Source organism: Phalaenopsis equestris, unplaced genomic scaffold (assembly GCF_001263595.1).
Source record: "Phalaenopsis equestris unplaced genomic scaffold, ASM126359v1 Scaffold000460, whole genome shotgun sequence".
Classification (NCBI taxonomy): Eukaryota; Viridiplantae; Streptophyta; class Magnoliopsida; order Asparagales; family Orchidaceae; genus Phalaenopsis; species Phalaenopsis equestris.
In genome coordinates this window covers 146,290-165,247 of record NW_018164901.1, presented here as the reverse complement: position 1 = coordinate 165,247, position 18,958 = coordinate 146,290, and the positions used below count along the sequence as shown (strand labels likewise).

The 18,958-nt window shown below is 31.5% G+C and overlaps 1 protein-coding gene across 5 annotated transcripts in view; it reads left to right on the top strand.

The window, feature by feature from the left end:
• Positions 1–704: 704 nt before the first annotated feature.
• Positions 705–18,958, top strand: part of LOC110027884 — a 34,335-nt gene continuing 16,081 nt past the window's right edge. For 4 of the 5 annotated variants that reach the window (XR_002294387.1, XR_002294386.1, XR_002294388.1 and 1 more), the window contains exons 1-4: positions 705–1,183; positions 14,699–14,830; positions 14,910–15,065; positions 15,561–15,683. Coding sequence is in view for 2 of the 5 variants with exons in the window: in XM_020729501.1 (XP_020585160.1) it covers positions 14,714–14,830; positions 14,910–15,065; positions 15,561–15,683 (396 nt within the window). In the remaining 3 variants the exon portion in view is untranslated. The remainder of the gene's footprint in view (positions 1,184–14,698; positions 14,831–14,909; positions 15,066–15,560; positions 15,684–18,958) is intronic. The other variant, XM_020729502.1, reaches the window with a different exon arrangement.

The following is an 18,958-nucleotide window of genomic DNA, read 5'->3' as shown; positions in this document are numbered from 1 at the left end:
TCAAGTGATCTCCCTCTGGAATCAACATTTAGTGCTGAACTCGAACCTGAGATCTCGCCAGAATCTTTTCTGCGCACCTCCTCAGTCAAAATCAAATCACGAATATCTTCAAATTTTAGTTTAGATTTACCTGCAGAATTACTGACAGCCATCCTCATAGCTTCCCAGCTATTTGACAATGAAGCCAACAAGATCAGTGCACGTATCTCATCATCAAATTCAATTTCCACAGACGATAATTGATTTGTGATGGTATTGAAATCGTTCAAGTGTTGTACAACAGACGTACCTTCCACCATCTTCAAATTGAATAACTTATTCATCAAATATATCTTGTTATTCGCCGATGGCTTTTCATACGTACCTGACAGAGCTGTCATAAGATCTGCAGTCGTCCTCTCCTTGACGACGTTGTGTGCAACGGACCTCAATAGAGTCAATCGAATAACCCCCAGAACCTGTCAATCCAACAGATTCCATTCAGCTCATCCATCCTTTCAGGTCTTTTCCTCAATAATACAATAACGGAAGATGAAGTTTCTTCCCATAGAGGTAGACTTCTGTCTGCATCCTCCAATAACCAAAATCTGTGCCATCGAACTTCTCGATCTCTGAAATCATCACTTCGTCTGTAGTCATTGGCTCTGATACCAGTTGTTGTGGTATATATATAATTGAAAAACGATTTACTAATTGAGGAAATTTACACCAGTTTGATCACAACAACAATTAAGGATCTCTCACTTGCTCTTTCTCTTTACACCAAGATTCACCCAAGAGCAAGAACACCAAAGAAGAAGAAAAATATACAAGAGAAAGCCTGTTTCTCTTTTTCCACAAGTCACCGAGAAGAACACCTTCTTCTTCCCAATCTTCTTCTTCCGTCTCCTGCTTCAACGCAAATGCTTTCTCTGCGCGTGACTTCTCTCTCTTGCGAATAGGAAAGCCGTGCGATACATTTTATCGCCAACAGAAAGTGGGAACGGTTTTGCAATCGAGCAGGAGCGGGAGGAGTCGCGACCTTTCGCGACAAAGGAGTAACGGGCAAAGCGACGCGAAGCTTCACGCGCGCGGGAGCAGACAGAGGTGTCGATTCGCGAAAAATGGAGGAGGCGGGAGCGGGAGATCGCGATTCGCGATCGCAGGAGTGGAAGAGGGTCGTACCGGGCTCCACTTCTAACAGGTCAAGATCAGATCAGCTTGCGCACATCTACTATATACATTTGAATTTTTCAATGAGTTTGTATTCAGCCCTGATGCGGGGCGCTGTTATTAGATTTGAGTTCAACTTTTCTCTGGGGTTATATTTCGTGATGCTAAAAATTGTATGTTTTCAATTTGTTTTGAAGGGAGGTGATCGTGATATATTTAGCTTCTAAATCTTTGTATGGTCCGTTCATTAATGGTTTGTAGGAAATGATTGAAGGATTTGGAGAGGCTGGCCTGTGTGCGTTGATAGGAGAAAAAATATGCTAATCATGAATCTAGACGAGGAATGTGCTGTTTGCGAGTTTATTCAAGTAAAAGATGGAGAGTTTATCATCTTAACAATGCAAAAAGAAAAAAGAAGATGCACATTTTCTAAATTTACCAGCATGCAAAACTAACATGATAAACTTTTCATCTATTGCTAGGTGAACAGGAGGAAGTGCATCGAACTTTGGTGGTTGAAAAATATCAAACTCGAACATTATTTGGTGGCTGGCATCAATCCATAAGGAATGTCAGAAGTTGGGTTATAATGGGACTCGAATTTGGCTGTTGTCATAATCTGAGTGGTTACCAGTCACCAAAAAAAAACAAGCATCAATCAACTAGAAATGTTAGAAGTTGGACAATGATCAATAAGGAATATCAAAAGTTTGGTGATCATGCATGGGTGATTGGTTATTCTCCTAATGAGAGTAGAGGGAAGGTAATGAGTAAGATATATATTTGATGTTAGTGGTTGATGGACATTAGTCTTAAGGATATGTCAAATACCAGTATCAGCGTACATAGGATTAGTCAAACAAGGGAGTTAGTATTCAAGAATGGATGGAAAATTAGCTTGTTCATTGTGAGAATGTCTGTCATTGAAATTTTTTTCTATAATTACCTTCTGTTTTAATTTTTTGCAAAAAAATGTAAGATGATCAATCAATGCTCCTGAAGAATACAAAAATGTTTACAATTTTCCTAAAGTTTACTTAGAAAAGTAACAAAAATTTCTTTAACAAAAGATAAAACCATGAGTAGTGATCAACGTTGTTGCTTTGAGCTCCAACCTTTCTTTGAAAAAGAGATTGATTTTTTTCATTTGATGAATTCAATTCAAGATGCTGGGCTTTTCTTGCCCCATTTTTGAGGCATTGATTTTTATTTCAAAAGAGGTTAATTACCCACAAACTTAGCTTCTAATGAAAAGGAGATGGATGTCAACATGGTGATATTCAATGAATGAGGTGGCTTGAAGATGATGCTAAAATGAGATTAAATTGAGAAAGTTGTTGGTTTGACAAACAACCTATTTTTCACATTTATTTGATAGATTTTGTAATAATCCCTTTTTTTCTTACTTTTTTTCTTGTCAATTTTGGTTGACATTTTTGTTGTAGATTATTTTCCGTGCATACACTTCTCCAAAAAATTTTAATGCAAGCCTCCTCATCTTGATTTAAAAAAAAAATAAAAAATAAAAACAAAAAATAAAAGAAATAAAATACTTTAAATTTTTGTGTATTGAAACTTTGATAGTTTTTAATTTGATAAATTTCAGCTATCAAATCAAGAATTATTATTTTTTGTGTATGTTGCAGATATCACTAACTTTATCTATGAATTTTTTTCTTTTCACCTGATATCATTTTATAGACGAAGAAATTTCAAAATTATGATTTTGCTGAATGTCTTTTGGTGGTTAGACCTTTAAAATTTGTTGTGATTTAAGTGTTTCTTGAAATTAGCCAAAAGTTTTTATGACTTTTAACATAATATGCATATTCTTCTAAACTTTCTTAAGAACTTTTCTTCAAAGTGGTTTTTGGCAAAATATTGATGTTGTTGTTAGGCAACCTTTGCACTATTGATATATTAACATATATTCAGGGGGTCAAATGAGGAAGTTTTTTTATATTTTTGATGTCATTAGAAGAGTACTTTGATCTATGTATTTTATACATTTCAATGACGCCAAAATGGTGCATGCGATGACACATGATGCGACTTGGTGCTCCATTGAGGACGTTTCCATGTGGCGGCACTGCGCCCCAATGGCATGCTATTTGCACCATACATAGATAATAGTGCATTACACATTGCTCCCATTGCACACTAAGTTGATTTTTTAGATTTAATATAAAGGCAAAGAAAATTTTTCATACAATTTAATTCTTATATATTTGTATATTTGACAACAACAACAAAGCCTCAATCCCACTACGTGGGGTCAGCTACATGTATCATTTTTCTTTGTATATTTGACATGTAAAATTTAATATTTTTTTATATAGCTTATCAAAAATATAAATTCTAATATTTTAAAGTGAATACGCCTTTTACATGAAAATATGTTTAATGTAATTATGACTCAAAATGCTATACATATAAATATTAAATTTTTGGTGCTGAATATGTAGATATATAAGAATTAAATTTTAGGTGTTGAATATGTAAATATATAAGAATTATGTATTATGTATGTAAATTTGGTATGGATGTGTACCCACACATTCATACATACATATGTACATTTGTGGGGCAAAAATTTGCTCAAATTATGTCGTTTTGCATAATAGTGAGGTCCATTTGTTTGATGATGAGGATGATGAAGCTTTTGCTTTATGGGTTTAGAATGATGTTGATAAAGGAAATAATATTTGTTTAACTTATGATTCTAATAATAAGTTTTTGGATGACCAATTTGATTGCTTATGAATCTATTAGATTTTTTTAAAAAAAAAACATAATATTTTAAGTTGTAACTAATTGAGGTATTAAGCACTCTACTCTAAGCATTGTTTATGTTGTTTTTATTATGAGATCTTATCTTTTAATTAATTTTTTCTCATATTTATCTGAATATTTTTTATATTTTAAAATATTTTATGTAATATTTAAAATGGCGCATGCCACACAATGCGTTGTGGTCTCCATGGAGTCCTTTTATGCTATGACACGCCATTCACCATTGACAATTATGATGCATTCCATAGACCTTAAGACATTTAGTTTAGGACCATTAACAGTTGCTTTAGATCTATGATAAAAATAAGCGTGAAGATTCTCCTTCCATGTGGAAGCCTCAGGGTGAAGGGAGAAACATGATTTGGATGATATAGAAAGCTTTTTATTTATTTTCTTTATATAACCATATTTGGCTGCACATCTTGTAGGAAAAGTAATTTGATTAAGGCGGGGGAATGATAACATTTGTCATTATTATGTTTAGCACTGCCAGTTATCTCTTAGCTGCACCAACCTTTGCTTGGAGAATTTTTGTGAATGTCAGTGTAGTTACATTAGGGTGATAGCCCATGGTTCGCTTACCCTTAAATTCATACCATGAGATCTTGCTCAGGGCTAAAGATATTTTAGTTATAGTTTAATCAAAGTCCCTAAACTATTAGCTTGAGTTCTTCTCAAGTTGTAGTTCCTAATGAAAAAAGTTGTGATAAATTTCCTAAGGATTTAAGCCTACCTTAGGCTGTCAATTTAGTGTGTTTTTCCCATAATCTTAACCTGTAGAGGGTGAGTTTGAGTAAATTCCAATAAAGCTTTTTAATTTATCCTAGGTGATTTGTCAGAGCATTACTCAATAACTTATAGAAAGAGTGGTTAAGGGAAATTTATTAATAATTTTTATTATCTATTCTAGGTTGTTCATCATTGTATTATTTGATGATTTTAACCTATGATGAAATATATTTAAAGAAATTTACAAAAAAATTTTTTTGACCTACCCTAATTATTCATTAGAACGTTACTCGATGATTTAAAAAACATTTAACTTATTCAAAATTATTTGTCAAAGTGTTGTTTGTTAATTTTAATCCATAATTTTGTCAGAATATTACTTAGGGACTTCAACTTGCACCGAAAGCGGTCAGTAGAAATATACGAAGAATTGTTTGTTTATTATAAGTTGTTTATTAGAGTATTACTTGATGATTTTAACTTTTTATAAAATGGGTCAGACTGAATCCTGTTGGATGACTGATTATAACTTGATTGGGATGTGACAACCATCATATGTTTCTCGATTCAAGGCAAAAAATTGTTTTTTCTTTAGATCATTGCTATAACTCTATTCATATAGGACTCTGATAGAAGATTGTATGTGAAATCTAGATTATATTGGAGTTTCTTGTATAACTTCTAAGAATCCTTAGAAAATTGTAGTTTAGTTAAATTTTCTTAAAATATTATTACTCATTGATGTTAATGTGGACATCTCATAGAGATTTATCTTCAGTTAGAATTTTCAGCCAACTTTGGGTTGTAGTTGCTAATATTATAAACAAATTTTGGTTTTTTAATAGAAGTGGGACTGCCATAGATACGTTGACAGCGGTGAAGGAAATAAGTTGCCTCGCCTACAGCACCAACATTAACTATTCATATCTAGAGATGTTGATATAATCATAATAAACATGAAATATGAAAGATTTTTTCTGTGATGGTATTAGGATTTTTGGTGTGCTTTGAGTGGTCATCAGGCAATGACTGTCAAATGTTTGTTAATTAGGGACATTGTATGACAGGAAATACAGGGCGATTGGCTTGGTTATTCTTCAGATAGAAGTGTATATCAAGAATCGGGAGAATAGACATCAAACATCAATGGTTGATGTACATTGTATGTTGTTCATTGGGTATTTTTAGGTGCAGTTGATGCTGAATGCCAAATGTTGAGAAATAATGGGCAATCCATTTTCTTTCTCCTAATGACAGGAGAGACCAAACGAGGAAGAATATGGGTTTTTGATGTCACTGGTTGATAAGCGATCATCATTGGCAAGTGTTGGAGATTGGCAATCAAAAATGAAAGTTAGAAGTCAAGCAATGATAGGCAATAAATGGTGGCCGGTCAGTTTGATTATTTACTTTATAAGAGGGGAGATCATTTGATCTATATAACAGGCGTCAAACGACAGTGGGTGACATATGTTTGGAGTTGGTTGTGAGTAGTTGTCATATAATGATTGACAAGAAATGTTAGGAGTTGAGCAATAGTAGGCAATCAACTAGGACATTTTCCTAGTAAGGGAGATTGAGGGTCCAGTTAGGAGATTGAAAGTGGATGTCACCAGTCCTTGCCAAGAGGAATGTGATGTTTGACTGGGGAAGACAAAATTTGAACAAAAAATGATTTGGTAATTAATTCTATTGATTGGAGGGGAGATTAGTTAGTCAATAAACTAAAGTTAGACATTTACTTTTGTTGGACATAAAAAATTAGCAGATATTTGTGGTTGAACACTGTAGCCATCTAATGATAAATCATGAGGAACATTAGAAGTTGAGCGAGGCCTGGTAGTTGACTGTTATTTTTCTAATATGAGAGGTCAAATGATTGGGAAGATGGGTGTCAAATATCGATCAATGACTAATGTTGAGCGATAGCAAAAATGGATTTTGATGTCAAATAGTGGCCGACGTTACTTTAATGGTAATTGCGAGCATTGATGTCAATCAATGAATGATGCCAGATGGTGGCAATGAGTATTATGCTACATGATGACCAATGTTGGGTAGTGATAATAATTGATATTAATATTGGTCGATTGCTAATGCTGGGTGGTTGAGGTTTAAAAAAATTATATTTAGAATTAAGGTGATTTTTTCAATTGAATTGAAATTTATTTTTCAAATCAATTCGAGGCTTAGGTTTTGAATTAAATTACAAAAAGTCATAGAATATGAAAAATTTTAAAACTCAAAAAGCTTATTAAAAACATAACATTAATTCATAAAAGACAAATGACATGAAAGCTCAAAAACTTGAAAAATATTGAATTGAACTTTTGAACTCAGAATTATAGATTTTTGTGACCTAGGACAAAACTGGATTAAATGAAGCCTTTTGAGTTCTAAAATCAACATCATCATTATCATCACTTGTAGCTTTATTGTTCTCCCATTTACGCTCATGTGAGTCCTCCCATTCATCTTCTTTCTCATCTTGCATTCACTGTCTTCTTTTTTTATCAAGATTATTATAACAAGTACACTCAATAATGAAACATTAATTAATAATTTATTACATTTTTCATATTGCATGTACTTTACTAACCATTAAAGGATTTGATGTTTGATTTCATTGAGTTTTATGAATCTTTGCAAACATTTACTAAATTTTGTTACATTAGCAGCATGGCTGATCTAGCGGAACTTTCTTCATTTCTTTTCTCATAATTGTTAACCACGGTTTCTTCATATGTGCTTTTATCTATTAATTTCTTATTGTGCATGAAATAAACCCAATTTGTTCATTCTAGTTATAGCAAAATATTTGTTTCTCTTTGTATTAACTTAGTTGGATAAAGGCTTGTTGTTGTTGTATTGACTTAGATGAACATGCTTTTGACTTATGCAAAAATTGAACATTTTAGATTTAGGAATCTTAATATAGTTTCTTTTAATTCTAGCATTTCGTCTCCAAAATGCATCCACTAGCATTCTGACTCACGAGTTAGAAAATAAAATATAATTAATTTTTTAATTATATATTTAACAAACTTAATCATCTGTTTAACATTTAGTAAAGTTGAGTAGACATCTTATTATGTAAATATTTTTAGCATAATAATTGGGCAGCTCTTATGCCAAACATTTTTTTGTTTTGATAAATTTTTCAAAATGTCTATTGGCCTTCAATTTTTTTTTTCAAGCTTATCATTTTCTCCTTGCATTTATGGAAATCAGTTTTATCATCCATGCATTCAAAGAAGCTTTCATCAAAATAAAATAGTGGATTTAAAAATATCTAGCACAACGCTATTCATGATATAAGTGTTTGTCATTTTCTTAATCAATAATCGTTTCGATCTCTTTATAAGTTCTTTGTTTAGATATAAGTTCTTTGCTATTTATTCTTATGCCTTTGTTTATGCCACCACAGATAAAACCTATTGTTAGATACTTTCCACTATAAATCATTAACAACACTTTAACGAAAGGATTTTTTGTTTTAAGACACTTGGTCAGAAGGAATTATATCTTATGATTTGCAGCGACTATTGGATGATGATTTATTGTGTCCTTAAACACATGTTTGACCGCTTGCATTTGTTGCATGACCACATTAAGATCAAGAATATCCGCCATCATGCTGAAATGCTCACTTATGGAATAATTATCTGCACTTATCTTAAGATAAGAGTAGTAAACTCTTTGGATCCTAACTTTTTTTGCACATTTTGCAAGGAGTCAAAAGCACTTCCTTCTTTTGAAGTTTGTGTCATACACTTTCTATTTCATTGTTTAATCAACTGAGAGCAAGTGGATTAGTTGATGACAGAATCCTTACACATGTTACATCTCGGCACGTTGCAACAAGATTTGAATTCTCCATCACAAGACGTTACTCTGAACTAACTTCGTCCGTGTTGTTAAATATACGAAAAAGTGAGAGATTTGTTTCTCTTACACCGACCTACCAGTAAAATTAAGCTCAACTTGGTAGCTGTTTAGGCTCATTGGGAGTGATAAATAATTTTTTTTAGAATTTATGTTACTAGAGGAGATCTTTACACCCAATATGATAATACTAATTTTTCTAATTTATAGTAGTGACCATTATGAACCATATAACCCGATCTTTAACTTAGACTCTGTCGGTACGATCTCTTATGACACGGTGTATCAAGATCTACATTATCTGATTTTCATAAAGCACTTTCTTTACTATCGTAGAAGATTCTTTTATTGTTTGGTCTATTATGCTTAAATTGATTATTTTCATTAATTTAAGATAATGATGATGTAAAAAATTGTTTGTTAATTCTTGTTTAAGTGTTATGCTTTTCGTTTTATGCACTGTCTATCCTTGAAGTGTGAAAAAATTGGCACATAACACATGTTCCCTCTCGTTCTTCCTCTATGTCCGCTTCTCATGCACTAACCTGAAAACCCCCAACCTCCTCTATAACAACCATGCCCAAATGCCTAATTCATCATCTTTTATTCAACTATTTCGCACAACCTCACGGTTGCATGGAGATTTTTCTTCTCTTCTCAATGTTGCACACACATCAAATCCTTCACGTCTTCTTGTGTTCTCACAATTTGTAACAACAACATTTCCTTATACTTATTGTTTTGAGCACCCATACAAAACTCCAGTCTCACACAAAGCCGCACACCAATAGAACCCAATATTTGTTAACTCTCCATCTCACGATCTTGAAGCCAATGCTCTCAATCTCGCTTAACCCAACACCTCTTATGCAAACACCCTTCTCAATCATGACAACTTATTGTCCATCTTTAGTTCTCCAAATCGCAACTGCATAATTCATATACCTATAAACTTTGCTATCATTTCTCCAATGATACAATAACCAACTGAAATTCTCTTTATCCTCTACAATCACCAAAATAACTTATTTCTCTTCTATATATATATATATAAAAGGGAATCGTTATTTGGTTTAGTGGGCACCAAATAATGCTTCCTCCATTTGGGTCAAAACCCAGATGTGCTTTAATTGATCCGAAGAGCCCGCGCCACGGAAGTTGAACCTCCGACCCGAGGGACTTATGCACAGGTTGCACTAATGAGTTGAGACGTGGAACACACACACACACACACTCACACCAATGAGCAGAGACGTGAAACACACACACACACACATATATATATATTAGAAAAAGTGTTCGCCCTACCTTTTTACATGCACATTAACAACCTATGCACAGGTTGGTTAGAAAACCCCATTAAGAAAATTATGCATGATAAATAATTCAAACACGATGATTTTCTTCTTGAATAAACTAAATTTAAACACGACGACTTATACATATTAAATTTAATAATTCATCGACAAACAAGAGTGAATTTCGAAAGAATTTATAATGAATTAGAAAATCTATTGACAAATATAATAAAGGCTTTATAAAGCATTTGAAATTCAATTAATCACTAATCAAATGCAAATAATAAAATTTATTATCTTAAATATACAATTAAATTTTAAGTCACTATATTAGCTATCGGATCTGCAATTCCAACTTACAAGCAGATGGAATGTATCATTTAAATTTAAAATTGAAATCTTGCATACAATTTAACGTCACAATGTTTGCATAATGAATTTAATTTTTAAATGATTTTAGGACTAATATGAATTAAAATTTTTTAACTTTAAAATAATATTTTTAAATTTATGCAGGTATTTTAAGACTTGTGTAAAAAATAGTTTAGATACTTTCATATTGAGCATGCATTAGAGTATTTACTTAAAAAGAAATTTGTAAAAGCATTGTAGTTAAAATTTTTTTAAAAAGAACGACATTTTTCTAAAAAGAATTTCAGAAGCGACAAAATCATTACCGATTTTGACCGATCAGGTCAAAATCGGTAGTATTGAGCTGATTTTGTCTAATTTTTTTTTTAAATTTCCTAGATTTCAGTATAGAATGATGAGTATTGAGCTGATTTTGTCTAATTTTTTTTTTTAATTTCCTAGATTTCAGTATAGAATGATGTTTTGAGTATAGAATGATAATTTAAATAATGTTTAAAATAAATTGTCATTGAAATTAATATAAATACGATTACTTTAAAATTGGTAATATTTTATATTATTAAAATCTATAATAATACTTTTTATAATGTATTCTTAAGTGAGAATAATTAAAATAATAATAATATATTAATACTAATTTTAAAAATATTTACACATTAGTTTAATTTATTATAAATATTTTTTGAAGTGCTCATTTAATTTTCTTAAAAAATAGTTTAAGATTTAGGGAACATGTTAAAATGTCTTAAAAAACTTGTACGTACATACCACAAAATTATTATGTATTTCAATAATTAAGAGTTAAATATAAATTAAAAAAATTATTATTTATATAAAGGCTTAAAAATTTTTCTCATGTGTATGAGCGGGAAGAAGAAAGAGTAAAACATGCTTATTAAAAAAAAAATAAAAAGATTAAATAATAAGTCACTAATGAATGTTTCATTTAATAAATAGTACATTTGAGCGAAAAAAAATAAAAGTACAAAATAAATGAAGCACATATCGCACTATTTTGTAGGCGGTCATTAGAATCGCTCTTTGGTGGTAGCATTATATATGTATTTAACTTATTTTGTACTATTTTTTTCGCTCAAATGTATTATTTGTGGACGATACCTTCATTAACGACTTATTCTTCAATATCTTTGTTTCTTTTATTATACACTTTTACTTTTTCTACACTTTTACTTTTTCTTCTCCCTCGTACATATAAGAAAAATATATAAACATTTATATAAATAATTTTTTAAATTTATATTTATCTTAATTATTGAAGAAAGAGTAAAACATGCTTATTAAAAATAAAAAGATTAAATAATAAGTCACTAATGAATGTTTCATCCAATAAATAGTACATTTGAGCAAAAAAAATAAAAGTACAAAATAAATGAAGCACATATCGTACTATTTTTTAGGAGGTCATCAGAATCGTTCTTCGGTGGTAGCGTTATATATGTATTTAATTTATTTTGTACTTTTATTTTTTCGCTCAAATGTATTATTTGTAGACGATACCTTCATTAACGACTTATTCTTCAATATCTTTGTTTCTTTTATCATACACTTTTACTTTTTCTTCTCCCTCGTACATATAAGAAAAATATATAAACATTTATATAAATAATTTTTTAAATTTATATTTATCTTAATTATTGAAATATATAATAATTTTGTTGCATATATATTTAAAAGTTATTGAAGACATTATAACATGCTCCCTAAATCCTAAACTATTTTTAAAAAAAATAAATATAAAAAAATCAACATTTTGTATCATAATATAATATGAAAACTTAATAAAGTATTTATAATAAATTAAACTAATAGTGTAAATTTTTTGCAAAATTTATATTAATTTATTATTATTATTATTATTTAATTGTTTTTTCACTTACGTATACATTATAAAAATATTATTCTAGTGTTTTATAATAAAAGATTTTGTCAATTTTAAAATAATAATATTTATTATTATTTCAATAAAAAATTATTTTAAATATTATTTAAATTATGATTTCATGCTCAACTCACCATTCTATGCTAAAATCTAATAAACTAAAAAAATAGGACAAAATCGATGTAATAGTATCGCAAAATCAAGGTCAATATCGATACTATTGCACTAATTTTGTTGTTTTTGAATTTTTTTTTTTAAGAATAGTATCGCAAAATCAAGGTCAATATCGATACTAATTTTGTTGTTTTTGAATTTTTTTTTTTAAGAACTCTTTTTGTTTAATATTTTTTAATTACGACACTTATAAAATTTTTTCTTTACTTAAATAAGTAAGACATGCATAATTTTAAATCTTTTAAGTGTTGTTCAAAGTTATATTTAGTTTTAAATTCATGGTTTAAAACCCATGCAAGTTAATTCCAAAACATACAAATTTTTCTAAAATGTCTGAATATATGAAATTTAAAACCCGCATGTGTTTCAACCAAACATTTTAAACATTCAAGTATATGGTTCAGGAATGATGCATGGATTAAAATTACGTTTTAGTTGACTTGTTTTTACTTCAAGATGCATGCAAATGTCATCTTTGAATAATCCATTATTATTTCGAAAATTATAAACTCCCATGAATTACAGATAATCAAATTAAGCGTGATCTCAAATGTATCGCGTTATCTAGGAATAAAATTTAAATCAACTAGTCCGGCCCTACTCCTTATAAAGCTGGAGTCAACAAATGTAGTATTCTTAATAATATTCAAATAACAAGAATAAATCATATAGAAGTATTTTTCAAACATTAAACCCTAATGGTAGTCATTTTGATTGAAAATTTCAATTGAATGCGTTAATTTTTAAATCAAGCTTTAAAATCAAAATTTCACACTAACAAATTAAAATATTCTATAAATTCAATTTATTAAAGCTTAATACAAATTTCATCCACCATTCACAACAATTTGTCATTGTTGACAATTTTTTTTTAATCTCAGCTCATTAAATATAAATACTAAAAAATATATATATTTCTATGTTCACACCTTAAATAATCTCACGCCAGTAAGGATGTGACAAGAGTCATCTGTCTGCATGCTTTGGGCCAATAACTCTACAAAAATATTTGTTACGATCAAAGTCCTTTGACTAGATAGTTTGTCATCAAATGACAATATTAAATTATGATTACGATTGTAACACATATGTTCCATAATGACTTCCTGCCTAGTAAGTTGTGAATCCTAAATATATTTTTGATTGGCGTAAAGTCATCTATAAACTAATGTTAATTTATTAGTCTTGTTAGACAAATATCCATCCTAGATTTACAAAAGTATCTTGGATGAGCCAAGCTAGGAATGTCGACAAAGATCCCTTCCATTAGATTCGATCAATTATCTCTTATGACCAAGCAGACGGGAGATCATGACAACCTGTAATGATGGAATCATAGGATGTTAATCTGGTTCATCATTATTTCCCCATCATCTGTTTTATGCTTACGGTGATAAACTTATAACCTAAAACTTAAGTCTACTTTTAGCATACGATGAATATTCAGTTTTAATGACTAGCATTAATGGAAATGTTCTTTCGTTATTGAGAGGAGTATTTTACCATAGGGACTTGTACATTCAGGAAACCTCATACCCCATATTTTAAATTCCATATAAAATGAGGATTAAATCTCTGAGTAGTGTCTTTTCTTTTATCTAATATGTATTCTAGAAATTTGACGTGGAACAATAAAAAACTTCAATGAGAGTTCAAGATGCAAATTTTTGGGACACACATTGCATCAAATTATGTGTCTGATCAATTTAATTTTTTGTTGGCACCTCATAATGTTAACTTTGTCTTTTTTATAGTTTTATTGGCTTTTGTTTTTTAATTTGATATGGCATTATAATAAAAGGACGAATTATTGATAATTTGTATGGTAGCTAACTTCCAAGAGGTATTCAACTCAGGAGAATATGGAAAGAAAAATGCTTCTGATAAAATAGTTAATTCTCCCCCTTTTACCTTTGCTTGTTTATGCCGTGCTTTAAATTAATTGTTCGTCAAAGGCTTAAACAAAAATTTCTTTGAAGTTATGATAGTTAACCATATATCTAAGTTCAATATGCTGAATAGTAGCAATATCAACATGAAAGCTTGGACACTCATGCACATCTTGTTTCTTGGTTCATTTCAGATGAGGATTCTGCTTTTTCCTCTGACTAATAAACTGAGTGATTTGAGCTTTTCAGCCTTTTATGAAGACAGACTTGTGTATCATAAACATAGCCGAACCATGTAGTCAACCAACAAAGAAAAGAGTGAAATTTTGCAATTTTATCATATAGAATAATGGACACCATCAGGATTTTGTTTCGTTTGTGACTTTCTTCATGGGATCACATTAACAAGATGATATTTCTTTAAATAGTTGTACTTAATCAACAGAATTTCTATAGTTTGAAATTGTGCTACTTCCATAATGTAACTATATGGTGGATTATTTCAGGCTTTAGCAAATGACATGAAAATGAAGCAAAGTCTTGATTTGCACGTTGAGAGAAAAGGATGGCTAGCGACTCCTTCATCACTACAAGATTTTCTTATGAACATCCCTCATAGTCTTCACAATTGTTTGCAGGTGTGTCCTGCTGTTTTTTTTTTTTCGAACATAACTTGTTCTTAGCACAAATTAATGTTTTTGTTTTCCATTCTTACAGTCAGGATTGAAGAAAAATAAACACAAGCTTGATGCTTTAAACTTTTTTACTATGCAAGAAAAAAAATTGTTAAATACATGGGATGTTGATTTAGAGAGTCAAATGCAGCCGTGGAGAGAGAACCCCTATTGGGTTGATCAATCTCCAGAACTTAAGGTAATGTTTAATTATACAACAGGCCGAGTATTATAAGTGAGGGATTGGTGCTTTGATTCTTCTGAGTTTTCTGTCTTCGCTTTCTTCGACATAGCTTAAACCTCTTATTTTGTGTTGATCCTTATCTTTAATACTTGAGTGAGGACTTTTTAGCTAACTGGCTGTGCTATTCTGCAGTTTTCTTTTTGATGGTGATGTTGATAATCTTAAAGTATCACCTAGGACATTTTTCATGGTTTACATTCTCAGTAGGTAAATTATGTGAAGATGGTTTGTTATTGCTATGGTATTTACTGGAAAGATTTTATAATTTATTCTTTTCCTTCACTATCAAATTGTATGCAACTCTTAATAATTTTTTGCTTCACCGGTATTAAGCTCTGCTTTTCAGGAACATAACTAAGAATTGCTTCTGCCTAAGTAAAGCAATATTTAAATATTATATCCATTTAATTTACTGCAAATAAACTAAAAGTGTCATTGTTCCCTCTTCAGGTTAGTGTACCAGAAGGCTCTCTTTGCAACTTAAATGTCAAATGTAATGTTGGGTTACCTCCAGATGCAGTTTTTAACATTGTTGTTGATCCTGAAAATAAAAGAGTTTTTAAGAACATCAAGGTATGTCTTTTTTATTATAGTTTTGTTTCTTTACTAGCTTTTGTTTAATTTAACTACTACTTTCTAGTTACCTACTTCTTTAGGTAGCATCGCTCATTGCAGGCCGAAGTTTTTTTTTGGTCAAAGGTTTGGAAATAAATAGCTTCATTCTTGCAATATATTGATTGGATAGAAAGCACGTGAAACCCTTACTTATGAAATAGCTATTTGAGCAATCTCCTTGATCTTCTTTATTTCTTGTTTTGGCTGGCTAGTTTTTGGAATGTTTTAATGACTGGTTTCCAGACTATGATTAAGATGACCTTGTGGATTCAAAATTGTGAGAAGTATGTTGAAGATTTGCTTGAGAGCACTGGCCAATCAAAAACAGATCAAAGCACTTAGGAATTTCGGGTGAGTTTTTAAAATGAACCTGGTTGGAGCCTTCTCAGAGGAGGGAAAATCAAACTGAGCGTATACATACCATTTTGAGAGAGAGAGAGAGAGAGAGAGAGAGAGAGATAAAAGAGGGATTAGACAGGATACTGGCCATATTGTGTAGGACACTAAGTCTTTTATTTATAAGTGAGAGCTATGGTTGATTCCCCAGGATCGGCTACACGTGACTCAAACCACCACAAGAATAGTCAAATATTAGCTATTGTTGGTTATATGGCAGCTGCGTAGTGACCCCTTCATTTTGAATGCTATGCTCGTGATCCTTATGGAAGGCAAAACTTACTTCGGTCATGTGCTTTTGGTGGCAAGAGCCTTGTTGATAGCCACTTTTGGACTACTTTAAGCATGGAAAACCGAAAGTGTATATGACGAGTCCTTTGGTTGGGTATGGCTCCCCTTTCTTTGTAAAGGGGTCACAAGATGTCAAGCTTCTTTCAAATTTCTCAAGTGATTTTTCTTGATGAAAATGGAACTTTTCAGCTGATTTGTTAGGTCAACGATTGAACTATGCCAAGTTTCATGTGGATGTTGGCAACTATCCTTGGGCTTTTGTGTGCAAATTTCATGAGTCAAGGCCACTTGTTTATATTAAATTGGCATTGATGTGGCTATCGGTGTGCTCACATAACATATTCTAGTATATTCAACTTTAAAGAATAACAAGAAGGTTTACATTAGAGACTTTTATTAAGCGCAATCTATGCAGCAACCAATTCAAAATCTTTCACATCTAACATCTCCCTCTGGAAATATGTGCTAAATTGCTAAGTATCTCAGTAGACCTTTTGCCTCATGTTAATAAGTGTTTGTAAGTTCTTAAGCAACTTTTGTGTGCTCACAAATTGAGTGATAAATTGCTTTATGAAATTAAAATATGAAGTATCATTTTCGATGGGAAGTCTAGAGAGCCATCTCGAGAGCACTTACTTGAAAGTAGTAATGAGAGGTAATATTAACTATGTTGCTCCCAATTACTAAAGAAATATCACTTTTGAAGTGAGACATAGGAGTGTCAAAAAATGATCCGACATGCCAATTTGACCAGAACACAACACGAAAAATCAATGTTTAGGTTAGAAATCCTAATCCATTTAATTTCCTGAGTCATGTTCTTGTTGTCTTGCCGACCCGCTAGCTCAGACTTATTCAAAATTAACCCGTAAACCCAAAACTGACCCGAGATTGATCTAAATTCAATATGTAAAGTAGTTCTCATGTTAAATGTGTTTTCTTATTTTTTTTTAATGGGGGCGGGTTGAGGTCGGTGGATTAAAGGCGGGTTGGATATGGGTTAGTCATTTTTACCTGTTTAATATTTGGGTAAAGCTCGGATCATGCAGTTTTGGGTTGGGTTAATATAAGGTCTCAATTTCATGCCCGATCTGAATACCCAATTTGACACCCCTAATGAGACGTGGTTAGTTGGATCTTTCCTGCCATTGTAAGAGTCGAATTCTAGCATCTTGAAGAAGGAGATTGCTTTTTAATAATTTCAAGAGTATTAGTGCAGTTGGGAGGGCGTTTCGCCTGCTTTTCGGTTTGAAAAGCACTTCAACACCAATTAGGAAGGCGCTTTTAGCGGGCTTTTCGGCGACATGTGGCTTCTGAACGACAAGACCGGGAATAAGTCCTTAGCAATTCAATCAACGGCATTACTCTGTTTAGGGTGTGAAAGTACCAGTATACCCCTCTACAATCGGTAAATAACATTAGGAGTCCTCGATATTATCGTTCTTCAGTTGTGCCTCGCTCCATTCGTTCCCGTTGTGCTTTAGGAAATCATCCGGGTTCTTTGGCCTCTTCTTCCCTTCGTTCGTCTTCGCTGTTGTCACCTCTCGCCACCTCTCTCTGTACGTAGTATTCTTCTCCTTTCTTTCTCGATTGTCCTTTGTTGTGGTGGTTTGATTATTTTTGTTTTACTTGTTTTCCTTGTTGAGCTTCTCAGTTTAACTGTTGGTGGTTTGGTGTCTTAGGTGGTATGTGGCTTTCTCTATTAAGCTTCTCGGTCTACTTGTTGGTGTTTTGGTGCTTGAGGTGGTATGTGGCTTTCCTTGTTGAGGTTCTCGGTTTACCTTTTGGTGGTTTGGTGCTTGAGGTGGTATGTGGTTTTTCTTGTTGAGCTTCTCAGTTTACCTTGTTTTTTTTCCTGTTGAACTTTTCGGTTTTCCTCTCTGTTATTGGTTGAAGTGATACAGATGGGGCTTCCGGTTGTCCTCTCTGGTGGTATGTGTTTTGTGTTTTAAGTATTTATTTTTCCTATTGAGATTTTCGGTTTTCCTCTGTGTTAGTGGTTTGTATTTTTTCATTTTTCCTCTCTGTTTGGTTTGGTACTTGAGCAAAACTTCATATATGTCATGTTAAACATTTGAGTGTTATTTGGCCATAAGAAAAGTAATCCGGGTGCAGCTGATCTCTATTTGTTATGTTTTAAATTATTATATATGCGTAAGATGCCAATGAGTTCATGTGACGTCTATGTTTTATGTTAAATTTTTATGACAATTTTCATGATCTAGAGCGTTAAAATTTGCAGGCGGATTGCTAGCAAAAAATTAAACATTTTTTATGTTTGATTATCATAGTGACTTGCTCTGATTCATTTATAGTGATGTGTAGGAAGATATTTGAAGAAGTTCTTAAGGATGAGAATCTCTTATAAGTAAATATTTACATGCACATCACACAATTCTTATGCATGTACATATCTTGCATCTAAAATTTATCTATGTGATGGTAAAGGTTTGAGTGTTATATAAGTAAATATTAAAGTTTAGCTGTTAGATATGTATGTATGTATGTATATATATATATGTATATATATATATATATATGTATAT